The 27903-nt window shown below is 39.4% G+C and overlaps 1 protein-coding gene across 1 annotated transcript; it reads right to left on the minus strand.

The window, feature by feature from the left end:
- Positions 1-218: 218 nt before the first annotated feature.
- Positions 219-17597, minus strand: FAM98A (family with sequence similarity 98 member A). Its single transcript, XM_044261763.1, has 8 exons — positions 17434-17597; positions 13361-13509; positions 10022-10156; positions 6159-6343; positions 5069-5149; positions 4406-4522; positions 2123-2290; positions 219-2034 (listed from the first exon to the last, which is right to left on the minus strand). The coding sequence occupies exons 1-8, from the start codon at positions 17484-17486 to the stop codon at positions 1369-1371; spliced, it is 1554 nt and encodes a 517-aa protein (XP_044117698.1). The 5' UTR covers positions 17487-17597; the 3' UTR covers positions 219-1368.
- Positions 17598-27903: the final 10306 nt, after the last annotated feature.

The following is a 27903-nucleotide window of genomic DNA, read 5'->3' on the forward strand; positions in this document are numbered from 1 at the left end:
TTTGTAGCTATAATGTTATGGTAAAAGGAAAATTTAGAAATGGGGATTTTTCAATTTATTTATTGTTGTAGGGTAAGGGTTATTTTTCATTACAAATTGTTTTAAAGAAACACTCAAGAATTTGGTGGGGGGGACAGATGCCTTGGCTCATAAGCTTGAAACAAGCTTGAAACATGAATTCAGTTTTTAGAAGTAGCTAAAATAAAACTCAAACCAGAGAGAGAACATACAGATACTTTATTGCTCACCTTTCACACAAAGCACACCTCCAGCCATTTTCTTTCACAGCTTGACAATGTTTATGTATACAAAAACCCAGCAAGAAGCTTCATGTCGATTTCAGTAAAGGAGAATGTAAAACATCAACTCAGCCAGGCTTTTGTTTTCTGCAGCAATAATAAAGGGCCTCCTGCACTAAGCAAAAATCTGTCCTCTTACTTGGTAGTGCATTTCTTCCATTACAAAAAAAGTCTCCTGCCCAAGGCAAACTAACTTGCGTTTGCTGAGCCAGTGGTATTAACTCGTGCATAAAACAAATTTCAGTTCGCTGTTTCTTCTAACAGATTTCAAGTAAAAATAAGGTTTAAGGAGGAACTTGTTTTGAATGGATGCAGGTCAGTCTGAATTGCTATACTATATAAATGCCTACATGTACTATAGGTTCACAACTTAGTTTTTGTTTTTATAATCTTTACGGATTTTGGCCATGTTCAAGGTTTTCAGAATTGAGCATATGGTACAGTATTCCATCAAAAGGATAAGGCTACTGAATGTGCTATCTGCAGAAGAGCTCATTTAATAGGAACTGACTTAAGAGTCTATCATGAAGCAAATGTGGCATAACCTCTCTGAATAAAAAGCCAATCAGGGCAGAACTGTGCTTGGAAAATAGGTGTTAGAATCCTTTCAGGAAAACACATACAAATGGACTGTTAATATGAGGAAGGTTTCCTAGTTGAAAATCTAAAAAAATCTAGGAGAATCCTCATTTCCAAAAAACTGCTTTTTGAAAACTACTTATTCAAGTAATTTCTTCCCGAAAAAGTATGCATGTTCTGACTGTGGAATTAGTCTACTGGTCGGTTAAAGGCAATTTTAATTACCTTTTAAAAAATTCTTATATAAAGGAGATGTTGTACGTGTTTCTCAAACAAACTTCATTATGTAAGTCCTTTAAAAAAAAAACAAAAACAACAAACCCACAAACAAACCCAACTGAACCAAATGAAGACCTACAAATACTTATCCCAAGCAGGAATCTGCCTGCCACCTGTGGTCTCACATTAATTCAAATTGATGCTGGACTCAGGATTCTGAAACTAAGTTTCTATTACTTGAGCTCTAGCAAAAGTGTAAGGTTTTGTAGCCTCAACTAGTATAATGTCTTCCTTGTCCAAATCCAGAATGATTATACTGATAACCTCCATGCTGGAAGTGCTGTTCAAATTGTCCCCCTTGGTGATAATTCTGGCTCCCCCTCCCCCCCCAACCTCCTCCCTGGCCTCCACGTCCACCTCGGCCTCCGCGACCCCCTCTCCCTCCACGACCACTGCCTCGATCATTATGGTGCCCACCATCTTGGTATCTATTGTCCTGCTGATATCCACCACCCTGGTATCCACTTCCTGTATATGTTGATGTTTGGAAGCCACCATAACCGCCGCCTTGATAGCTACCACTGTGGCCACCACCATGATAGCCACCTGGCTGGAAACCCGAATCTCGATAACCACCATCTTGGTAGCCACCTCCTCCTCCACTCCCTCCATCTGTCCAGCCTCCTTGATGCTTATTTCCTCTTCCTCCCCCTCGGCTACCATGGTCGTAGCCACCACGTCCACCTCTCCCTCCTCCTTGTTCATGACCTCCTCGTCCTCCGTATGAGGAATGTTCATAACCACCTCTCCCTCCTCCTCGGCCTCCTGCTTGCTGCTGGGGCCCATCTTGCCTTTTCTGCCACGGTGGCATCTCTGGAGGTGGAGGTTCAATTTCATTGGGTCTACCTCCTCTGTCAGGCACCCTGCCCATCAACACCTATGGGATAAGAAAGCTATTTTAAACTACTGTATTTTATAAATAGAAATGAATGTATCTGAAAGAAAATTAAAGGTACTTCAATCACCTTATTGATGGCACAGGCAGTTTTTTCTCTTATAGAACCACTGCTTGTCCTTAAAATCTTCGACAAGTCTTGTCTTGCAGCCAAAAGGTGGGCAACAGAAATAGTACTTTTAGGAGACAAAACTGAACGTTTTGGCTGATAAACCTTTGCTAATTTTTCTGTCTGACTCTGTTGAAACAAAGTGTTCAAAGACAAAAGTCAAGTTTTAAAATGACAACACTTTTTTTTTTGTTTTTTAGTTTAAGAGAGAATGAGAGCTAGAGAGAGGGGGGACATTCTACATTCTTTTTCTTTTTTAAAGATTTTATTTGAGAGAGAGAGAGAATGAGAGGAGAGAGGTCAGTGAGAGAAGCAGACTCCCTGCTGAGCAGGCAGCCTGATGTGGGACTGGATCCCAGGACTCCAGGATCATGACCTGAACTGAAGGCAGTTGCTTAACCAATTGAGCCACCCAGGCGCCCAAGAGAGAGGGCATTCTTACAGAGGGAGAGAGAGAGGAGAGAAGCAGACTCCCCACTGAGCAGGGAGCCCAGTGTTGGGCTCAATCCCAGGACCCCGGGATCACGACCCAAGCTGAAGGCAAACGCTTCATCAATGGAGCCATCCAGGTGCCCCAGAAACATTGATATTAAATAAGCTAAAGACTTCCAAAATGTCTGATAATAATAGTTAATAGGCTTAAGATGGGAGGATAAAAGTTATACTCACCAGTGTTCCTACCTAGTCAAGAAATACCGTAAGACACAGCTGTTAAGAACCACAGTATTACTGTCTCACTCGCTGCACATTATCAAGTAGACAGTTTTTTAGCTAAGGGGTGCAGTCTCTTGTTTTTGAATGATTGTTTCTATCAAAGATAACATAGGAAAGGACAGCTGTTTCCTACACAACGGCCATAGGAGAGAACAATTTGCTACTGACTAGCTGTGAGATCTCAGACAAAGCCTCCCATTTACTGGTCTCCAGTTGTTTTTTTTTTTTGTTTTGTTTTGTTTTGTTTTTTAGTTGCAAAATGAGGGGAGTTAAGACTGATCTCGGACGCCCTTTTCCAACAAATACCTTCCAACAATTTCACAGCCAAACAGGGCTGTGCCAAGGTTTAAAGATTTTAGGCGAAAGTAACATTATTTAGGAGAACTACATAGGGCACTTGGGTGGCTCAGGATCAGGTGGTTGGGTGACTGTCTTTGGCTCAGGTCATGTCTCCGGAGTCCCGGGTTCGAGTCCCACATGGGGCTCCCAGCTCTGCAGGGAGTCTGCTTCTCCCTATGACCTCCCCTCTCAAGCTCTCTCTCCCTCTTAAAAACAATAAAATCTTAAAAAACAAAAAGACTACATAAAAATTGTTTTTGGAGTCAACTAAAAAATAAAATCTATTAAAAATAAAACATTGATAAAAAATAAAATCTATTTTCAAACATGAATGCACTATTAAGAGAACATATAATACACAAATGGACCAACCTCCCCGTAAGTTCAAGGATTAATTCCATTTCAGGGTCCTAAGGATGTGAAGTCATTTGTACCAATTACTTTCTGCTCACCGATCATACAGTAGATACTTAATAAATACCCGTTGGATGACCAAGATCTTTACCTGGATTATCTCATTTAGTCTGAAGTAAAACTGAAGTCTTACTAGATTCTCCAATTCTCTATAAATATTTAGTAATGTCTGGTCTTGCTAAATCCAGTATTTCTAATTATAATTAGCAAATGAAACTGTTAGCTTTAAGTATAGTAAATGAGTAACATAAAAATTGTTTTAGTGAAAAAAAAAATTATTTTAGTGGTATTTAGTCTTTTAGTGATTTTCAAATACTCTCTGTTTCTCTTACAAGTAAGTCCTCCCAGTAGGGTCTAAAAGATAACATTTTGTTAAAAAATATTAAAAAGCTGAAAAATAATGTTTTCATTATTCCTGGAAGGCTGAAAGAATTTCTACTCAACAACTCACTGAAGAAAATTTCCTGTGTGTCTCTTATGCATTTCTCTTTAGTCTTCACTATACCTAACCTGTGCTATAAATGTTTAAGTCTCATGTCTATAAATATTCTGCTCTTAAAATATTTACTATGGGGTGCCTGGGTGGCTCAGTGGGCTAAGCAGAAGCCTTTGGTTCAAGTCATGAACTGAGGGTACCGGGGATGGAGCAGTAAATCATCAGGCTCCCCGTTCAGAGGGAGTCGGCTTCACCCTCTCCTTTTGCCCCTCCCCCCCAGCTTGTGAACTCTCTCTCAAATATAAGTAAATAAATAAATAAATAAAATATTTAATATGTACCTTAGCTCTGTCAGACCAGCCAAAAGACTGGACAGTGACATCCAAACGTTTTATTAGCAGCTTTCTCCGAACTTCATATTCATTGGCTATGGCTTGGTTAATTGCTTCTATCTTTTCCTAAAAAGGAAATTTGAAAGACCAGTTAGAATTTAAATGTGCCTGACACACTGTTCCAAAAAGGCAGAGACCGTGTCTCTTTTATTCATAACTGATTCCCCAGCACTTAACACAAAACAAATTACTTAATATACTACTAAAAGTTATTATAAGTTCATTAAATAATAGGCTAAATAATGCCTCAAAACATAATAAAGATTAAGTATGAATTCTTATTTAGCCTTCCCATAATTTGCTGTGTGAAGTTGAGCCCAATGATGTTTTTGGCTTGAAGGCAACCCATTTGGCAATTAAAAACATACTGAACTTCAATTTATTTGGACCAGCTATGTGAAATATTTACAAATTATGACGTAAGTATTTCTAACCTTCCACAAATAAAATTATTCTGAATTAAGTCTTCAGATTCACCAAAATGGAGTCTAAGAATGTCTACCTAGGAAACTACATATTGGAAAACATAACCTCAACAGCACAAACTGTGTCAACATCATGAGATAGGTAAGTGGTTCTTCACCAAGAGTACTCAAGATGACTGCTACTCACCCAGTGGGCTGGTCCCATTGGCTTCTTCAATAAAGGCTTTCCCACATGGTTAGGTGGAACTTTTGCTAATGTCTCCTTTAACTGACACAAACACATAAATGAATGAATAAACAAATCTAAAGTTACAACATATCCTCCTCATCTTCCCAATTCCCATCATATCTTGCCATCAAAAGAAGATTCCTGACAGAGGCAAAGGTGGAGGATGTTTTGAAATGTACAGGACCCACACGATAAAGACAGTCACTTGTCCCACTCCTCACGTGCCTAAGGAAGCATGATTCTTTCACTGTACCTAGAACAGTGCCTGACAACAGTAGGCACTCAATGTGTTATTTGTTGAATGGATGAATGAACACACAGAAAAATATGGACTATGGATACAGTGCTGCTCCCCTGTAGAGTTCAGCCAAATTTGTGCATCATGGTGTCCACCTACCCCACAATGCAAATGTACCAATTCTTGGAGTCCAGCAGATATGCATACAGAGAGTAACTCTGCTATAATAAATATCATTCTTATAGTCATTAATTTATTAAAGTTGCTTAGTCCTAGTCAATTATATTTAAAAAACCTCTTAACTATTAATGTGTGCCATAAAAATAATTCTGACTTATTTTCACATACTAGATTATGTTAGTAGTCAGTAAACCTAGTTTGCCAATTGAAACATAAGATTCAAATGACTGGATTAAAAACCAACAACATTTACATCACTTTCTGTCCAGTCAATGAAAGGAGGGTGGTAACATTTAATGATCGAGAACTTAAAAATTGCGTCAAAGTTCAATGATAAGATTTTAAAAAGGACTTAAGTCTTCATTCTTTTTACATTATACCTAGTTTATTTCAGCTTATAAATCAAAGTGTAAATTTTCCTGTTTGAAAAAGAAACATGCTAACAAGTTAAAAAAAATAGTAAAATACTAATTTCTCTTTAAGGTATTGAGGATTTAAAACCCAAAACTCATTTAGTACAATGAATAATATGCACATTAGGTTCCCATTAAGAGAAATTAACTTGCTTCATTTCAAACAAATGTAGGACTATGCCTTTAATACACTACAATCTGGTACTAAAGGTCTTACTTTTTTTTCAATCCCGCTGAAGAATTGGAACATAGTTATATTGGCTGGAGGTTTGGACATTCCTAGAGCAATACATATGCCTTTCAACTCTTGAAAGACCTCACTACCGCCTCCTTCTTGAGCTTTTTTTGGAGGAGTATTCACACAGAGCATTCTGGCAGCTTCTAGTTCTGAGATGAGGTATGCTGAAGTAAACAAAATAAGATTTCAAAATGAGATACAGCTACAGTTAATAATCATAAGTCTGGAGTCACAACTCTATAGACCTAATGATACGTAACTTTTAAAGCTGCAAGAATGGATAAAAACAAGAAAAGAAAACCATTTTTACCTGCAAATGACATAACATATAAACTGGTTCTGTAATTCAGGTATTTAATCCATATATGTTTAAAGGGTAATTTATAAATAAGTGATTCTTCTTCGAAACCAAAGTATCAAGGTAGATCACATCTAAATATCTAGATTCTTATAACCCACTATTTAGGAACTCCAGAACAGGGGTTGGCATCTGTTAACAAATTTGCAAAAGGTGGAAGGTAGCCAACTTCAGCAACAGTTGGAACCGGTTTTTATTATTTACTTCTCACCACTGACATGCACCAGTGATACAACTCTCTTGTTCTCTTACCTTCCAATACTTAGGCAGTCTGTTCAGAACTGGCATAAAATATTTTCAAGTGGTCAAAACTTAACTTACAAAACGGGGAAGACTCGAAACTCCCCAAAAGCTCCTTTCTCATGGCTTCCAGTAGCTTAATGCCACCCTCTCTGTTTAAAGAAAACTTTCTTTCATCTATAAAAGACTCTTCTCAGTATTCTCTTTCTTCCTACCTTCCTCACTCTCCCCCCACTCCTGAAAAATAGTATCAACAAGACTTTCTAATCTTTTCTTAACAGAAAATATCAATGATATCAATATCATCCCTTCATGTGTTGATTTCAGCCAGGCATAATGACAGCTGCAATCTGCTTCAGGTAACTGAGGGTATAAATATCCAATCTTACTCCTTTAACTTTTAAACTTTTATGCAAGGACATTTAAATTTTTAAGAAAGATCTTTTATGAAAGATGGGATCTCAGGACTTCAGATTATGTGACAAAGTGAGAACCTTCTGATAACATTAGAATGATAGCTTTGGAAAAAATATTTTCTGGGCTCTTAAGTCCTATTAAAAGTTCAAAAGAATGATCAGCTTGAGTATCTCATTTCCTACACCTAAGATGTAATGCTAGAACAATAAATACAGCTAAGTTTCTGCAAAGGTCACTCTTAAATGGCTCTGATAAAATCTTAGTGTGTTCCGTACAGCAAACTGTAGGAGTTAAAAGATCAAAAAAGTAAAACACCACTGTCATGAAAATAACCACTGTTTTTCTAAGTAAGATTTTACTGGAACATTACCACACTCATTTCCATAATCTCTATGACTAGTACATGCTACAATAGTGGAAGTTAAGCAGTTGTGACAAAGACCCTATGGCTCACAAAGCTGAAAATATTTACTGTCCCAACCTTTAAAGTAAAAGTTTGCCAACCCTTGTTCTAGAAAATCATATGATTTAATAAACTGGTTCTCTAAATTTGGGACATTAACTCAGGCATCCACGAAATCAGTTCACCAATACAATACAATTACCATCAAAAAACATTATCTGTTACTGATGTGTTCAAAGTACCAGGAAGGGTACTGGAGATATAATATAAAGCAAACAAAACAGATGATCTCTACTGACAATCTAGTTAGGAATAAAGAATATACGCATTCGCGATGAGTAATTCTTCATCTATTAGGAACTCAGATTATCTGACTTTTTTTTTTTTTTTTAAACCTAAGGGAAATAATCTGACAACCAGAGAGGCAGTAAATAGCCATAACAAGAGAGTTTTTTAGCCGCCCATTCAACGACTAATCTATTTTACTGACAATTCAATGAGATTGGTTATTTTCCCCCTTGGAACAACATACTAAAAGATTCAAATCAGTAAGGTAAAGGGTGCTGGAGAAATAAGTGAAATTATAGCACCAAAAGGTGACAACTGAACTTGGAAAGATGAGAAATATTTATACAGAGAAGAGAATGAGCACATAAATACTAGCACGACAGAGAATACAAACTGAGGGAAACATTTTAAAAGGGAAACAGCCAAGGGGCGCCTGGGTGGCTCAGTGGGTTAAGCCGCTGCCTTTGGCTCAGGTCATGATCTCAGGGTCCTGGGATCCAGTCCCGCATCGGGCTCTCTGCTCAGCAGGGAGCCTGCTTCCTCCTCTCTCTCTCTCTCTCTCTGCCTGCCTCTCTGCCTACTTGTGATCTCTCTCTGTCAAATAAATAAATAAAATCTTTAAAAAAAAAAAATAAAAAAATAAAAGGGAAACAGCCAAAAGCAAAGAAAAGGAGGAGTGAATAGTGTACGTGTCCATGAATTCCAAGAGCAGCATAACCTTTAGTTAGTTTTAGTCATTCAGTTGAGAAGCAAATAGTTGTGTATTACTGAAGAGCTTCTGAGGCGGTAAATTATTAAAGTCTGTAAGTTGTAACCCCAAATCCAAAATAATATTCAGGGCAGTCTTTTTATGTAACAGGAAGGAGTCAAAGGCATTTTATAATGATTTATATTCAAAGTGGTTTTTATAAGTCGGAACACTAAAAAAGGCCAAACTCTGAGCTCCTTGAAAGAATTAGTTATTCACGGTCATTAGCAAGTTTTCCATGAAGTTCTTATCTTCCTATGTAAGATAACATATCCTGAGTGCCAAATGTTAGGTTTTGGTAAGCAGTGTTACAAAGGAAGAATGAGTGAGTACACTGTGGCTGAGCCAGTGACAGAAATCACACAATCTGAAGGATACTGAATGCATGTGTAAGAACAACATGCAGCAATATCAGTATTTAAAGTAGTATCTGACCTATGTATCCACCTCCCGTCCTCCACAATCATTCAACAAAGGGGAAATTATGTGAAGTGACTCTGGAATAACTCGATGCCTCGGTATAAAGGCAATGAATACATTTTCTTTTCTTTTCTTTTTTTTTTTTTTTCAAAAACTGAACCTTCAAAATGGGAGCTGGCTCATTTTTCCACAACCAGTGACAGTTGGAAAGACAGTATTTTAAAAATCCTCTGTACTGTGTTTGTCATATAAGAACTATAATATTCAGTTAAACAAAGCTTATTCTGAATGTGTCTCAGACTGCTATAAAAATTCCGAGTTAAGACTATTGGTTGTAGTTGCTGGAGAGTTCATTTAGGGCAATAAAATTCATGAGTTTACTTACTGTTTTTCAGGGTGAAGAAAGAAATAGTAGTTAGTATATAAAAAACATGGAAGAAAAGAATTTTCATAACAATTTACTTCCCAGAATGATCAGTAAGCACAGGAACAATTCAAATACTATTCTAGAAAATTTTACACTGTAATTTGATATATTTACAAACAAAACCAAAACCTCCAAACAATTACCCAACCACAAAGAAATATCCACAATATAAAACACTTTAATTTTACTAAAAATCTTCATCATTCCCACACTACCTTTCTAGTCTATTTTAAAATGTGTTTCTAGTCTAGATTGCTAAGGTTTAGTGATCACACACTTGAACCCGTGGCGCTAACTTTCATCATATTAGGTGACGCACAATAGTACCAGCAAAGTTAAATGATAGAAGAGTAGAAATTATGAAACAATGCTGCTACCAGTGCAGAGGCCCTCCACTAGCTTCTAAGCTAGAAATGTAATAGTTTTCTTTAAGAAGCATTCTGAAATAAATCCATAATGAAATAGTGTAACAGTCAGTTTATTAGTCAAAGAAAACATGAATATAAAAATAATAGCTACATTCTAGTAGCCATGAACTTACTGAGCAAAAGGAGGCAGTTCTTCTGAACAAGAAGGCGCTTGGTCACATCCCCAGATGTCAGTGATAGATATGGACAGTTCATCTCCCCTAGTAGCCCACTCACCTCAAGCTGGAATTCTTCAGCTTCACTTGGGCCTTTTAAGAATTAAAAGAACTTTAATAAAAATGACTTTTTCCCATTAGCATAAAAGTTATATACAAATGGAGAGTTTTAATAGTATTTTTCTAGCACAAGTTACTTTACTAATTCATCCTTTCTCACACCACTGCCAATTTTCTTAAGAAGTTTTCATTACAGGGGCGCCTGGGTGGCTCAGTGGGTTAAAGCCTCTGCCTTCAGCTCAGGTCATGATCTCAGGGTTCTGGGATCACGCCCCACAATGGGATCTCTGCTCAGTGGTGAGCCTGCTTCCTCCTTTCTCTCTGCCTACTTGTGATCTCTGTCTGTCAAATAAATAAATAAAATCTTAAAAAAAAAAGTTTTCATTACATAAGTCCCTTATTTGAGAATCTTTAATTATTTCCTAATTTCTACCCCATCTAATCTAGTAATTTGTTTGCCTTCAAAGATTTCTTCATAACTTCTATGCTTCAGCTTCCCACGCACATTGCTGTAGTAGTACCTATGACATGTATGTACTAGTTACATTTTATCTCCATACATATTCTATTTGTGCCAGGTCAGTCTCCCCACTGTCCCAAGAACAGTGTTATTTCTACTTCTGTTCCTTCATTTAAGTTATTCCCTGTGGGTCATATACCCTCTACTTTCCCTTCACCTATCGAATCCCACCTCCCAATCAAAGCCCATTGGCTCCTTGATAAGACCTTCCCCAAGTCCTGTTATACTCAGATTTCCTCCCCCTGTGAGCCGCAAAGTTAGATTACTGTACTAATCTCCAGTTTCATTTGTGCCTAATATTCCCACTGAGATTAAAGTTAGCAAACATGACTTGTAGTTCTATATTCCCAAACATGTTAAGTAGAGAGTTCATTTTGTGAACCAAGAAGAAACAATGCTCCTTCTCCCTTACTATTCTGATGGTACTCTATCACGCAAGGGCAAAAATTAACTTGACCTGGGTTCATTTTCTTTCCTTTTTTCGTTGTTTTTTTTTTTTTTTTAAAGATTTTATTTATTTTCAAGAGAGAGCACACAGTAGAGAGAGCAACTGTGAGCGGGAGGGAGAGGGAGAGAGGGAGAAGCAGACTCCCTGCTGAGCAGGGAGCCTGATGCAGGACTTGATCCCAGGACCCTGGGATCATGACCTGAGCCAAAGGCATTTAATTGACTGAGCCAACCAGGTTCCGTTGGTGCATTTTCTCATCTGTAAAATGGGAAGGCTGTATTATCAATGTTTTGCAAGCTGTTCTGTGAATTCAAATTCCACAGAACTCCTTTAGAAACAGCTGTGGAGGATGAGGAGCGTTGTGTAAGCACTCCCTCTTAACTTCAACTAAACAGGTACACCGTTACCTGTTTTGTATGCTGGCGTCTACGTTTTTGTTTGAACAAAGGGGTTCCAAGTTACAAACAGTTGTCATCTATTGAAGGTGTTTTCCCAAGTCCCTACAATCTCATAAATGTTAGGTCAAGCGGCAGCGTTAAAGAGTACTGGCTCCCAAACTTGACTGCTGCGGTTGTCACGTACTAGTTGTGTGACCTCAGGCAATGAGTTGTGTGTATCACGTACTAGTTGTGTGACCTCAGACAGTTTAACCTAGCTGTGCTTCCTTTTTTAACATATAAAAGAGTAATAAAACCAGGGTGCCTGGGTGGCTCAGTGGGTTAAGCCTCTGCCTTCAGCTCAAGTTCATGATCTCAGGGTCCTGAGATCAAGTCCCACATTGGGCTATGTGCTCAACAGGGAACCTGCTACCTGCTTCTCTTTCTCTGCCTCCCTCTTTACCTACTTGTGATCTCTTATCTGTCAAATAAATAAGTAAGTTCTTTAAAAAAAAAAAAAAAGTAATAAAACCTGCTTCAGGTTTTAAATGACTTAACAAATGCAAACTGCTTACAACATATTGTTCAATAAATGTAAGCTGTTGCTATCATTACTGTTACCTGACAGTGTCCTTAGTAATCGGAACTGGCTGCAACTAACATGAGCACATGAAATATCCTGAATATGCAAGAAAGTGAGCTCTTCAAAATGGGATTCTGCGCGGGGAGCAGTGGCGGGGGTGGGGGGAGGATTATGTGTATAGTTCTCCATGAGGGGAAGTTAACAAGAGAGCATTTTTCTTTGTCTCCTATTGTAGGTTTACCTACAGTAGGAGGAAACCAGATGGTGAAGTGTTGGGTTCCAAGCTTTTGTCTCTTTTGCAGAGTCAACAAACTAGTGCTAATACAATAACAAAATTGGCAAATATAAAACAGCTCTCAATGCCTTATGAGATTTATCTCATAAATCTGACAGAGCTGCATCTGGTTGTGACAGACCTGACAGTACATTCCTAACTTCTTTTTTTTAAAAATTTTTTTTTTTTTTAAGATTTTATTTTTATTTATTTGACAGAGAGAATTCACAAGTAGATGGAGAGGCAGGCAGAGAGAGAGAGGGAAGCAGGCTTCCTGCTGAGCAGAGAGCCCGATGCGGGACTCGATCCCAGGATCCTGAGAACATGACCTGAGCTGAAGGCAGCGGCTTAACCCACTGAGCCACCCAGGCGCCCTACATTCCTAACTTCTTAAGAAAGTGTTCTCTTTCTCCCCATATATAACAGGATTATAATGCATTTATTTTACATGCTATATGTACTTTTGGAATTTAAGAAAAACATCCCAATTTCCAGTTCTAGCCACTGATTTAAGAACTAACAAGCCAGGGTGCCTGGGTAGCTCAGTGGCTTAAAGCCTCTGCCTTCCACTCAGGTCATGATCTCAGGGTCCTGGGATCGAGCCCCACATCGGGGGGCTCTCTGCTCAGCATGGAGCCTACTTCCCCCTCTCCCTCTGCCTGCCTCTCTGCCCACTTGTGATCTCTGTCAAATAAATAAATAAGAATCTTAAAAAAAAAAAAACAACTAACAAGCCATGTTTCACAAAGAATGAAAAGTTCATATATGCTATACTTGTCTCCCATTTCTGTATCTCAGTAATGTGGTCTTTTCAACCACTACAATGTTTTAGTACTTGCCCAACTATAATCTGTTTTCTCAACTTCCAAAATCCCTTTATCTCTGAAAATAATGGAGGAAGAAAGTAATTGGGTTTCTTCATAAATCTTTTTAATTCACAAAAACTTAAAACTTCAGGTTTAGTACTAAAATGTTCAACTGACAATACCCCAATTTTACTGTGTATTTTGTATCTAACACTGAATGTTTACTTACTGTTAGTTGCTTGCACATTTTCCTCTAATTTACAGAACACTCTTAATTCAGACACCAGCCAAGCACAGAGTTTGGTAAACTCGGGGGAACTGGCTCCAGCAGAGACCGCCTGAGATAGAGCGCCATCTTCCAACAACGGACCCTTGTAACTGGTGAGTAAAAAATTATACTTCAGAAGAATAAAAAAAAAAACCACACCTAATATTTTATACAAACACTATATACATTATTATTTGTATGAATAAACAATCATTTCACAAGTTAGGATAACCACTTTGCAAACTTAAAAATGTAAATAAAATGTATAGAAAACTAAATCTAAAATCTAAATTTTAATCTAATAAAATCTATTAGAAAAATAAGTTACATAACTGCATTTCCACCCTTCAAAATATAAATAAATATTTAAGAATCATATATACTACTAAATTATGTCAACTTCTGTACATTATACAGAAAGCTCTTGCTATACAAAGATTTTCTTAACTGAATTGAATATTAAAACCCCAGTAACAAGTAACATACTGTAACATTAACAAGTGATTATACTATAGTTTACGATTTCAGAAATAAAATTTAAGTTACCTTTTCTAGAAATTTTTCCAGAAATCAATTAGGTTAGTTTTGTTTTGTTACTTTTTTTTAAAGCAAAAAACTTTCCAGTTAATCATTTATTTCCTTTTACCATATTTAATGACAGTTAAAGCTATTAAGACATACTAGTACCAGAGAAATGTCTGGATTAATTTAAAAGATTAGTAATTGCTGGCAAGTTGATGTCTAGGTGAACTGGTGCATCTGAATCCTATTCCTTTGAAAATGATTCAAGCATAATTCTGAGGTATTATTAAATATTCAAACATTTATAAAAGACAGTAATAATAATGAATCACCTAGAATACATCTAGAACTAGAGATCCTGTCATTTTTAGGCTAATTTAAAAATATGTATTTTCCAGAAGATTATTTTAACTTTTAAGTGAAATATTGATAAAAAGTTACTGAAGGTGAAATATTAAATATACTTAAGATAATTTGATGTTTGAAAGTATAGAGATGTTAGAGAAATGACAATACTTGATTCTTTTAAAATGCACCTATGTATTTATACACTGAATGGAATGGGAAAAAATCTTACATAAAAAATGAGATTATAGGGGCACCTGGGTGGCTCAGTGGGTTAAGCCTCTGCCTTCAGCTCAGGTCATGGTCTCAGGGTCCTGGGATCAAGCCCCTCATTGGGCTTCCTGTTCAGTAGGGAGCCTGCTTCCTCCCCTCTCTCTGTCTGCCTTTCTGCCTACTTGTCATCTCTCTCATTCTGTTCAATAAATAAAATCAAGAAAAAAAAAGTGAGATTATATATAGTCTGACATCTAGATTCAAACTACATATAATTAGACACTGTAATAAAGACACTAGGCCTAGAAATCTCTCCTTGTGTTACATATTTATAATTTGTTAGTTTATTCTTTAAGTAGTTACTGAATTCCTACCGTGTGCCACATTAAAGACAAAAGATAGACATTTAAAATTCTAGTATTTCTCAGTGAATCCTTTAAAAGTAAATGTCAATTAGTTAAGCCTAAATTTTAATGAGTGAGTACCACCAAACTAAGTGGTTAGGCTTAAAATTTATAGCAAAGTTTTCAGAAAATCTGACGGTTTACATTATAACCCATCTTGAATATTTACTTGATTTACAATTACTATAGTAAACTTTTTTTTTTTTTTTTTTAAGATTTTGTTTATTGGGGCGCCTGGGCAGCTCAGTGGGCTAAAGCCTCTGCCTTCGGCTCAGGTCATGATCTCAGGGTCCCGGAATCGAGCCCCACCCACATCGGGCTCTCCACTTGGCAGGGGTCCTGCTTCCCTTCCTCTCTCTCTGCCTGCCTCTCTGCCTATTTGTGATCTTTCTGTCTGTCAAATAAAATCTTTTTTTTAAAGATTTTATTAATTTGACAGAGAGATCACAAGTAGGCAGAGAGGCAGGCGGGGGTGGGGAGAAGTAGGCTCCCCTCCATGCAGGGCTGGATCCCAGGACCCTGGGATCACCCCTAAAAGTTACTTCTTTAGTACTCCAGAAAAGAAAAAATATAGTTAAAAGGGTAGAAGATGGGAAGAAATAGCGTCCATCACCAATTGTTAGGTAACATCTACCCAGGCAGTACGACTACATTTAAATAAGGATCCCTTCTCTCATTTTACTACTCCTTCAATGCTAAACCCAAGTGTCATTTCTTCTAAGAAGCTTTTAGGACTTCATTGCCTTTCCAAGTAAGGATATTCCTCAGTGCTCCTCATAGTATATTCTCAGTGTGAACTTCTCTTCCACCTCACTTTGTGCCCATATATGATCAGCCCAACACTGCCACAGAGCAGGTGTTCCTCAAGAAAACGTTTACTGAATGGATTTGTATGTGAGCCAGCAATTTAGTCTGAGATGTCCACCAAAGAGACCATTTTGCTAAATGTGACTTTTACCTATGCTCTAATCAAAGAAATAAGTCCCCTAAAGGCTATAATATTCATGAAAATTCAGAGCAAGTTCCAAAGAAAAGAACAATAGTAATTCACTTAAAAAAGATGTAGGGGTGCCTGGGTGGCTCAGTGGGTTAAAGCCTCTGCCTTCGGCTCAGGTCATGATCCCAGGGTCCTGGGATCAAGCCCCGCATTGGGCTCTCTGCTCAGCAGGGAGCCTGCTTCCTCCTCTCTCTCTGCCTACTTGTGATCTCTCTCTCTGTCAAATAAATAAAATCTTTAAAAAAGAAAAAGAAAAGAAAAAAGATTTAAGCACTACCACTTCTTTTTCCAAACGCTTCCATCACGACAGCAAATGACTTAATCAGCAGACTCTGAGAACCTGATGGTGTCCCTTCCTAAAGAAAGGTTCCCCCAAAGGTTTCCATGTCATGGAAAAACTTTTGCGGAGGGTTTTGATGAAGGACTTGTTACTTTATAAATATAGCTAGCTAAATCTATCTTTCTATCTCTATATTTTGGACACCATTTACCTGTAGACAAATATTTAATCACACAATTTGTTTCTGGAAACACACTTAGACCAAAAGGTTCTAAATTCTCATTTTTCCTTTTTTTTTTTTTTTAAAGGTTTTATTTATTTGACAAAGAGGGAGAGAGAGAACAGGAACACAAGCAGGGTGAGTGAGAGAAGGAAAGTAGGCTTCCTGCTGAGCAGAGAGCCCATGTAGGGCTCCATCCCAGGACCCTGGGATCACAACCCGAGCCAAAGGCAGACGCTTAAGGACTGAGCCAACCAGGCGCCCCTAAATTCTCAAGTTTTAAAAGAGAACACTAATCTCAGGGACCCAGTGAGGTAAAAAGCCCTATGTCCAGCTTCTAGGTACCACATTATGGTTGGGTAATTGTCAGAATGGACGAAATGCACAGCAAACATGTAGGGACTTGGTGGCTGAAGATGCCTCATAGAGTAAGGGCTAATGGTGGCTCGACGAAGTACTGTGTCACTGTTAAGGGAAACAGCCAGTGAATGGTTCCCATGAAGGTGGTGACAGGTGAGGTGCCTAAAAGAGCTGGCTAGCGGAACAGAGGCAGACATGAGGCTCAGAGAAGCCCGAGTGCATGCAGAGATGACTGGGCAAAGGAGATTTTTTGGAGAGAACTGGGGTGCGGTAGGAATACGGGCTCGAGAGGAGCAGGAAGTTTGGAGGACAACCAGGGAAAAAAGACAATCAACTTTAGCAACCTCTAGAGTGAGGGGGTAGGGCAAGAAGATGGGGAGCAAGACGAGCAGCTCAGGGAGGGGGGTGGCAAGAACCCAGAGCCCAGACAATGACACGCAAGACTGACAAACGCTGCGGGTTAACTCGGCTGCAGGGAGCACACAGCAGGCCTAGGGTCGTCGCTTTAGGAGGGCCCCGACCCGGCAGGGCTGACAGTAGACGTGGCATTGGGGTCCCAGAGCCGTAAGGAGGCGACAGTCAGGAGCCACCGGGTGCGGCGTGCAGAGGCAGGTGTCCCTGACTGGGGCGGAGGACGTGTTCCCGGGGGCCGGCAGTGTGAGGTTTAGGAGACCCGTACCCTGGCAGTCTTACCCTAGATCTTCCAACGACTCCAAGATGTCAGTCTCCATGAGGTCACACTCCATGCTACTGTGGTATTCAAATTTCCGAGTCGTCAGGGTCCCCTCTTCGCCGGCAACGCGTACACTCGCGCATGCGCTGCTTCCCCGGAACTTCCAAATCGACAGCTGGCGCCTCAACCGCTGCACTGCGCATGTCCCGAGCGTGCGCAAGAAACTCGGTCCCGCCTGCCGCCCCACCCCTGCCGGCTAAAGGGTTGCCGGGCGGTACCGTCTTACACATGCGTAGTACTGAATAGCGAAGCCGGCGGCCCGAAGAAGGGCAGGAGGACTGGCTGCGTGGCAGATGGGCGTGGGGATCCACACCGAGGGGGAGCGCTCTAACCTCTCTTAATTGGGTGTACGCATGTGCGAAGCTTGGGGCGAGGCGGGCGCGGAAAGAGCTTGGGGAGAGAGGCTCTCAAGACGTGGTGGGTGTGGGCTGTGAAAACGGAGTCTCCGGATATCTGGGAGTCACCCGAGTGGGTCCCCGCCGCGTGCTGGCGTGTTCTCGCCTGAGCTCTGGGTAGTGCAGAAAGGGAAAACTCCAGTCTAATTTCTTAGGACAGGCGCCGACTGGCCCGCGCCGAGATCCGCGGATACCATGCCGTTTGTGGCCGCAGTAGCTTTAGTTCGGGATTAGAGAGGCGGCAACTTTCCGTGGCCACGGATGGGCTCAGGAAGTTGTTTAATTCCGTTGCTTTTTCTCCCTGATTTCTTAAACCCTTTCCAGACATCCTATTCCCAGGCGTCCTCGATTTTAAAGAGGTGGTCGAGGGTAGGTGGGCCGTCATACCGTATCCAATAGAGTAACATATATTTAAATCCACACAATTTAAAGAGAGGCAACTTTTCTGTTTTTGACGTTTGTCTCTCTGGGACATTCAACTCACGATGGCTTATGATTCCTTGTCCGTTATTGATTGGGTATGTACTTAGAAATTACTGATAAATGAGGAAAGTTGTTTAAAAAGTGATGGCACATTTGGAAAGTTACATTTAACCACGAGTTGGCATAATGTTGAATTGTGTAGGCATTTAGAGAATTCTCACACTCTGCCATTAAATTTTATTTTATATTCTCAAACATTTTTGTCTTAATGGCTAAATGCTCCTATTCTTAACAGTACTTTTTTATTTCCTTATTTTGCATTATTTACAGTGGGGAAAGGAATTCATATTTATTATGTACCTACCCTGGGATTGACATGGTATTACCCCTTTGATCCATATTATTTCATGCAACCATAAGCCTGTGTAGGTTTTACTCCCATTTTACAGATAATGACACTAAGGCTCAGAAGCTTAACAATCTGTTAAAAATCATAAGGCTATTAAGGAACTGGATTTTGAGACTGAGTTATATGTGAATCCTTACTCCTTCTGGTTTAACTGGTTAAATAAGGATTTATATGTAGGATATGATAAAATGGGAAGATGTCGCTAGTGGAATTTGTTTAAGCCTATGTACTATATATACTAATTATAATGCAAATGGAAGTATTATTTGTTCTAGGGTTGTTGAAGATGCTAACAAAAATAATGCTTAATGCAAGGGAGGGTAGGCCCACCTACCCTCGACCAACTCTTTAAAATAAAGGGGTATCATTCTTGACTCACTTGATGTAGGTTGTAACATGTAATGTTTGTGAGTGAACAAGTGAAAATTCCCCCTAAATTTCTTCTCTCTCTAATGCAATTAAATTATTTATTTTTTTAATTTAATCTTTTTAAGATTTCATTTATTTATATGACAGACAGAGATCATAGAGATAGAGAGAGGAGGAAGCAGGCTTCCTGCTGAGCAGAGAGCCGATGCCCGGCTGGATCCCAGGACCCTGAGATCATGACCTGAGCCAAAGGCAGAGGCTTAACCCACTGAGCCACCCAGGCACCCCTAAAATATTTAATTTAAATTGAGGGTAGCCAACATAGTTTTTAAAAATACTTTTATATTTGCCGCAATAAAACCGATGCTTTAAAAAGTAAATATTGTCATTCCTATAGGATCTACTAGGAATCTTGCGCACTTTATTTTGAAATATTTTTTATTGTAAACTTGTTATCTAAAGACCTCATTCAGGCTGAATTTAATTGAATGAAAAGAACACTGATCTGGGAGTCAAGTAAGGAGCCCAAGTTTTGGCCTCAGATTTGTACAGGAATGAATTTTCTAATATTTAAAGGTATCTGAAGTCCATCAGTTATTTATGAGAGATGATGAGTTTTCTGTGTAGAAGGTGTTCCGCCAGAGGCTGGTTGATGACTCGTGGAGGGTCTTACGAGAAGGGAGGCACAGGGCTTTTTACTAACCCTGGTGACCTTTGATTAGACTCTTACCTCAAAAGAATGTAAAATACCAGTTAAAACCCCTCCTAGTATCTATCCCTGGGGAGGGCTGGTTGCTGTCTTAGTTTTCTGTGGCTACTATAACAGGTGACCACAAACTTAAGTGGCTTACAACAAGACAAACTGATTACCTTTCAGTTCTGAAGGTCAGATGTCTGAAAGGGATCACAAGCCTAAAATCAGCAAGGCTACATTCCTTTTAGAGTTTTTAGGGGAAAAACAATTTTCTTCCCTTTCCTAGCTTCCAGGAGCTGTCCTCATACCCTGGCTTGTGACCCCTCTCCTTCTTCAACAATCACATCACTCCAGTCTCTGCTTCCTTGATGTCAGAACTTCTCTCTTACTCTCCTCCCCATCTTTCACTTATGAGGACCCTTGTGTTACATTGGTCCAACCCAGATAATCCAGAATCATCTCCCCCCTTCAAGATCCTTTTTTTTTTTTTTTAAGATTTTATTTATTTATTTGATAGGGAGAAATCACAAGTAGATGGAGAGGCAGGCAGAGAGAGAGAGAGGGAAGCAGGCTCCCTGCTGAACAGAGAGCCCGATGCGGGGCTCAATCCCAGGACCCTGAGATCATGACCTGAGCCGAAGGCAGCGGCTTAACCCACTGAGCCACCCAGGTGCCCCAAGATCCTTAATTAAACCACTCCTACAGAGTCTCTTTTTCTGCCTAAAGTAACATATTAATAAATTATGAGGATTAGGACACAGATAACTTTGGGGGATTCATCATTCTGCCTTTCCTAGGTAGTAGAAATCTTGAAGAATGATCTTAAAGACCAGCCTTTCTGAAAAGGCTTTCCAGATTTTCTTGAGAAGTGTAAAGAGAAATCGTATTTCAGACTTGTGAAAAAAAATACAGAAGGGAAAATTGAAATGAAAACTGATTTCAGTTTTCAGAGGAAAAATTTTTTATGTCATAATCTTGAAGAGTATTATAAGGGAAGTTTTGAATTATATAGTAGTTAAAGTTAAAAATTTATGCAGCTGACATTCTTAAGAAAATTATTTCTAAAATCTATAAAAAGGTAACTTGTATTATGGCAATGAAGGAGGTACAAACTTGAACATGAGATTTGTCGTTTGTCAGAGAATGGTCTTCTAAGAGTATCTAGGAGTCAAAAAATAGGCACCTAAAATAAATTATTTTTCTTTCTCAAAAGAATTTGAACAATAACAGCATTTTCCAGTTTTAATGAAATTTCCTTTAGAATAACCTTCGAACAAGGAAAAAATAAAGACCATATATTTGTTCATGTTGCTTATGAAATGAGAGTTTGTATATGCACTAAATAAATTCCTTTTCAACTTGCACAGCAGAACAGTACTCTTCTCCCCTATTTGCATTTAGAATTTATCTTATAGGGTCTCAGGTACTCCTACTTTATTTTTAAAATATTCTATTTATTTATTTATTATTTTTTAAAGATTTTATTTATTTATTTGACAGACAGAGATCACATGTAGGCAGAGAGGCAGGCAGAGAAAGAGAGAGGGAAGCAGGCTCCCTGCTGAGCTGAGAGCCCAATGCGGGACTCTGTCCCAGGACCCTGAGATCATGACCCCAGCCGAAGGCAGCAGCTTAATCCACTGAGCCACCCAGGTGCCCCTATATTTATTTTTTTTAAGTATGCTCCATACCCAACATGGGGCTTGAATTCAACAACCCCAAGATTAAGAGTTATATGCTACACCAACTGAGCCAGCCAGGTGCCCCTTAAATACTCTTCTTACTTTAGTGAAGAATGCTTGTTTTCAAATCATTCCCCTGGCTATATTAGTATATTTTCAGTTAGTATATAGTTAATCTTAGTATATTTCTGACCATGTTAGTAAATAGGTGCGCAATTTTAAGAGACTATTAGGAAATTTGAGAACAATTTGTTGTCTGCGTTTGAGGAAGAGGTATAGGTGTTGATGATATAAACGATATAACCAGGTCTTTTTAAAAAAATTTTTTAAATTAATTAATTAATTAGGTTGGTTGGTTTGTTTATTGAGAGAGAAAATGCCAGGGGGAGGGGCAGAGGGAGAAGGAAAGAATCTTTTTTCTTTTAAAGATTTTTATTTATTTTTTTAAAAGATTTTATTTATTTATTTATTTGACAGACAGAGATCACAAGTAGGCAGAGAGGCAGGCAGAGAGACAGATGGGGAAGCAGGCTCCCTGCTGAGTGGAGAGCCTGATGCACCTTGAGATCATGATTTGAGCCAACGGCAGAAGCTTTAACCCATTGAGCCACCCAGGCGCCCCCCCACTTTTAAAGATTATTTATTTATTTATTTGAGAGAGTGAGCGAGAGAGCATGGGTGGAGAGAGTGGCAGAGATAGAGGGAGAAGCAGATTCCCTGCTGAGCAAGATCAAACCAGGGCTTGATCTCAGGACCCGAGCCAAAGTCAGATGCTTAACTTACTGAGCCATCTAAGCCCTCCAAAAGAAAGAATCATATTCTCCTCCTCCTCCTCCTCCTCTCCCTCCTCCTCCTTCTTCTTCTTTTGAGGTTTTATTATTTGAGAGAGAGAGCATGAGTATTGGGGCAGAGGGAGAGGGACAAACAGACTGCCTGCGGAGCTGGGAGCCAGATGTGAGGCTCAGTCCCAGGACACTGGGATCATGAGCTGAGCCAAAGGCAGATTCCCAACCAACTGAGACACCTAGGAACTGTGAGAGCAAGAATCTTAAGCAGGCTCCATGCTTGATCTCACAACAGGGAGATATGACCTAAGCCGAAATCAGGAATCTGAAGCTTAACCAGCTGAGCCATCCAGGCACCTTATTTGTTTGTTTGTTTATTTGTTTATTCTAGGTCTTTGTGGATAAAAGCTCCAAACCTGATTTCTGTTGTCTACACAATGATGCTTCAGCCTAGTTGCCATGTCCTGCCAACATGTAAATCAGGCACACGGTGAACCAGACAGTGGTCTAATTTGGGTGCAGTAAAGAGTTTTTTAGACTCTAGCCTTGAAGTAATAAACTAGTATCTGAATCAGCCCAAGAGTCATTTTTTTGTTTGTTTGGCGTAAGTAATATCTTAAAGAATTTTGAGTCGTTTAAAAGTTTGAGGATATTATCTAAAAATGCAGATTGCTGGATTTTCTAGAAAACATAACTCAGAGAACTTGGCAGTACCGAACTCCTATTGCTCATGAAGGCAATGAGAAGGCTGACCCTTATAGATCTGGCACGAATCTACCACTTCTGTATGGTTTTTGGATCCTATCACTCACACAATATATAATATACATATATACCCAGTAATTTACTTGCCTTCCTGTGAGTTTGAGATTTCCAATTCTTTTTATTCGTTTATGTCTTCATCCTTCTCCTACCCTACCTCTCGTAGGGCTCCTCTCCTTACTTCTCTGCCTATTCTAGTGTAGAGGAAGGAAATTTTTTCCTCTGTACTCTCAGTTAATGAATGAGGCCTATAAATTAAACTGACAAAGACAGATTAATAGGAGAAAAGTCCTACACATTTTTATTAATGTTGCTTTTTTTAATGTTCATGGTGCTTCACAGGAAAGAAGTGAAAACCCGCAAAAGATAGTTAGACTGGAGGGTTTGTATACCATTTTAACAATGAGTGATAAATTGTGGAAAGTGACTAGAGAGGAGGGATTGGAGCTCCTGGGGTGGTAAATTGTGGGAAGCTGAATATATGGGGAAAACTAATGGAAGATAAGGGTTATTTTAGAAAGGTTTCTTTGTGGAGACTCACCTTGGTGGCAACTTTCTTGATAGCCATCAAGAGGCCTAAAACTCTCCAGAGGGGGATAAATGGCAGGCCTAGTTTCTCAGAGTTTCTGTTTGTAGTCAGCTACTGGAAGCTCTGAGACTTCTTTCTGCAACTGTTGAGTCTCAGTTGCCTTCAGCTCAAAATAATCCAAATGCCAAAGTGGCACAGTTTGATTCTTTTCACTAGTTACATGGAACTTCTACTATTCACTCAACACACCTTGCCCTTCCATTCCTCTATACTTTGTACAAGTTGTTTCCTCTGCCTGGCATCCCCTTTCCCTCATTCTCTGACTGGCAGCTCAATCTTTAAGACTCAGTTTGAGGGAAGACTTCCCTGACTGCCTTAGGCACTCAGTCTCTACCTCTCAAAGATTCCTTAGTGTTTCATCCCAGATAACATTCCTGTTCCAGATAAGTGCACAGAGATCCTCTCTACTCTCTTCTGCTACTTTGCTCACATTCTACCAGATCCTCAAGGTTTAGTTCAGCTTCACTGCACTGATTAAAATTAATTTTCCTCTTTGGATTTCTAAGGTGGGTGGTGCATAACGTGATTGACTATCATGACTATCTGGGCGACTTAAATGCAGATTCCTGGGCCTTGCCTCTGATGCATCTTATGGCAACATTTCTGAGGTGGACTTAGAAATCTATTTTTCTTGGGGCGCCTGAGTGGCTTGGTGTGTTAAGCCTCTGTCTTCAGCTCAGGTCATGAACTCGGGGTCCTGGGATCGAGCCCCACGTGGGGCTCTCTGTTCAGTGGGGAGCCTACTTCCCCCCCTCTCTCTGCCTGCCTCTCTGCCTATCTGTGATCTCTCTCTGTGTCAAATAAATAAAAATCTTAAAAAATATATATTTTTCTTAAAGCCACCTCAAAAGGTTTCATAATTAGTCCTTCATAATTTAACATATATTAATACATTTTTGTTGCTTATTTAATATGTTCTGATTTTTTCTATCCAGTTGTGATAAAACCATGCATATCCTACATATTGTCTAGTACATTGATGCATACACAATAGGCATAAAAATGTTGATTATTTGATTGACAAGAAAATTTTTCCTTTCTCATGACCAGATTTTGCTTTCTTCTGAAAGAATAAAGTGCTTCTTTGAAAGGAATAAATAAGTATACAATGATGAATTATGTTCTGAGCTCTTGTATCATCCTGGAACTCATTCAATGCCTATTTAACACTAGGCTATTCTGGTAGGATGGCATGTTCTCTGCTGACTTAGATTATTATTAGCAACTTTGTCTCTTATCCTAGTGTAGCGATTCTTTATGGTATAAGGCATTAGATTCTTTAAGGATTCAAGCCCCTCCCCCCCAGCCATAACTCCCCAGGAGAATCACAGCATTGTGATGAGAGATGCTGATTGGCAATGTGCTGTGAAGAAAACAGGGTGGAAACAGAACAAAGGCTGTAAATCACTGTCCTAAGGCGAGCATATCAATATGACCATTATGATTAGATAAATGAACATGATGCTAATTCTGCATATCCTCAGAAATCTTTGTTTCCAATTCTTAGTAACAATTATTTACTTAATTTCTTTTTTTTTAAAGTTTTTACTTAAATTCCATTTAGTTAACATACAATGTAATATTAGTGTCACGTGTACAATGTAGTGATTCCACACTTCCATACAGGACCTGATGCTCATCACAGCCAGTGCCCTCCTTAATCCCCATAACCTGTTTTCACCCATCCCCCCACCCACCTCCTTCCAGGTCAGTTCTCTATAGTTGGGAGTTAATTTCTTTATTATCAGATGAGATCATTGTTTACAAACACAATAAATATAAGTATAAAATATATTTGAAGCAGAAATAATGGTATTTTTGTTGTTGTTGTTGTTGGGTCACTTTATGTTTTGGAAAATTTGGGTAAAGTCACATGAATTTGACACTGTAGGGAATCTTGGGACAGTATTCTAGAGCAGTTGTTCTCAGTCATTTGCAAGAGAGAATTAAGCCCTAATGCCCTAAGGCATCCAGCATATGTAATCATTAGCTTTTCTTGTATGCATCTAGAATACCCTCTGTCTATGTATCATACTTGGAGAAATGAGAAAAAAGTCACTGAAATCATTTTCTCTAGGGCTCTAACCACTTCTGTGATTGAGAAAGGCTGTATCATATAAAGCCCAGTGGTTTTCACACTTCTGTGTGTATCAGAGTTACCTGGAGGATTTTTAAAATACAGATTTCCAGGCCCCATGCCTAAAGGTTCGGACTCAGTGGTTCCAAGATGAAGCCCCCAAATTTGTATTTCTTTTTTTTTTTTTTTAATTTTTTTAAATATTTTATTTATTTATTTGGCAGACAGAGATCACAAGTAGGTGAAGAGGCAGGCAGAGAGAGAAGAGGAAGCAGGCTCCCTGCTGAGCAGAGAGCCCGATGCGGGGCTCCATCCCAGGACACTGGGATCATGACCTGAGCCGAAGGCAGAGGCTTCAATCCACTGAGCCACCCAGGCGCCCCACAAATTTGTATTTCTAATGAGTTCCCAGGTAATAGCTGACACTTCTGGTATAGTGACCATAACTTGAGAACCACTGATCTAGACCAACACTTACCTTATTAAAAAAGGCTGATGTCAGGTACCTGGGTGGCTCTGTGGATTAAGTCTCGGCCTTTGGTTCAGGTCATGATCTCAGAGTCCTGGGATGGAGTTCTACATGGGGCTCTCTGCTCCTTGGGGAGCCTGCTTTCTCCTCTCTCTGCCTGCCTCTCTCCCTACTTGTGATCTCTCTCTGTCAAATAAATAAATAAAATCTTAAAAAAAGACTGATGTCAGTCAGTAAGAAAATAAATATATGACCCAGGACACACAGGTGTATGCACACACACCCACACAGCTGAAACAGTTTCGTGGTAAAGACACACTCCTTGCTAAGTGCTATGCCCTGATTTGCTTGTTTTTTTAAAAACTATTCTATTTATTAACAAATGCTGATTAGAAGCCACTAAATTGATCTTCCAGGTCACAAACATATTGTGAGCAGCAGTCTAAAAAACCAGTAGATAAGGAAGTCTCAGTGTCTTTTTGCTTTAGTATTTTCACCCTACGACTTAACGGCCTTCATTTTACAGGTAAGTACAAGAGGCTCCAAGCACAAGAGTCTAGAAGATGGCTACCCATTAAGGATTCAGACACATCTGGGGAGGCCAATGGGAAGATATTTGGGACCCATTGAGCAAACACCTGAGACAGAAAGCTCACCTTCAGCATGGTTTAACAGTGAAAAACCAACATCCAGGTGCTCAATTAGATTGGTCAAACAACTTACCTTAATAGAGAGCATGACCGTACAGACTTAATCAGAGACTGACTAGAGCTTGTCCAGGAGAAATGGTTCTGAGTATATTGTAAGGCAATGACTCCTAAGTGGACTTCTGACTTGGCTTAAAGGAAAACTGAGTCTAATTCTAAATGTAGGAAAAGAGAGCTACAGGAGACCTGTAAACAATCTTTAAAAAAAAAACGACAAACATTATAGGAGTATCATACTGTGACCTTGGAAATGAGAAACTATGGATGATGATGTTGATGAAGTTTTAGAATTTAAGTGAGGTCTGGAGCCTATGATCAAGAAAGAATTCTTGAAAAAAAAAAAAAGAATTCTTGAGACATTTGTGGTGCAAAATATTGGTTTATTAAAGCACAGGGATAGTACTGGTGGGCAGAAAAAGCGGCTGTCCTAGGGTTGTGAGGGTTGGCTGATCATATAATATGGGGTTGTGCGAGGTAAGGAAAGGGGAGGTTTCAAAAGAACTTTCATATGCTAAAGAAGACCTACAAGATATCAGATGCCTTGCCATTGTCAAGTTAAGGTTGCTTTTCCCCTCTAGCAAGGCATTAACATTGAGGTAGTTAGGAGATTCCAGGAAGAATGTTACACCTGTCCCACTCAGGAGTGGGGGGTGGGGAGAGGTTGCAGGGTGTTAGCATCTTCTTTGTCCTCAGCTAGCCTTCTGTTCCCTCATCAGTATCAGTAGTATGTGAACATTGTCTGCACCAGAAGTGATGTCAGGAGCTACGCTAAGAGGTAAGAATGAATTGCCATCTGGATTTCATTGAGGACTGTCTAGAGACTGAGGATTTTTAGGGAGATTTGCAATCTGTGATTGTTCACCAGGCTGATGCTGGGCAATATATTTAGTTAGGAAAGAGAGTTCCTGCTTTGTGCGAATTGACTGACCGAGGCTGCGCGTAATAATGAACTGATACCTAACCCTATAATCGCTGATTCTCACTTTGTGCATAGGGACCCTGGCAGAACAGGGTGCTGCCTGCTTGTGACTGTGACTATCCCTCCACCACCGCCAAGAGCGGACGGATT

Source organism: Neovison vison, chromosome 8 (assembly GCF_020171115.1).
Source record: "Neovison vison isolate M4711 chromosome 8, ASM_NN_V1, whole genome shotgun sequence".
Lineage (NCBI taxonomy): Eukaryota > Metazoa > Chordata > Mammalia > Carnivora > Mustelidae > Neogale > Neogale vison.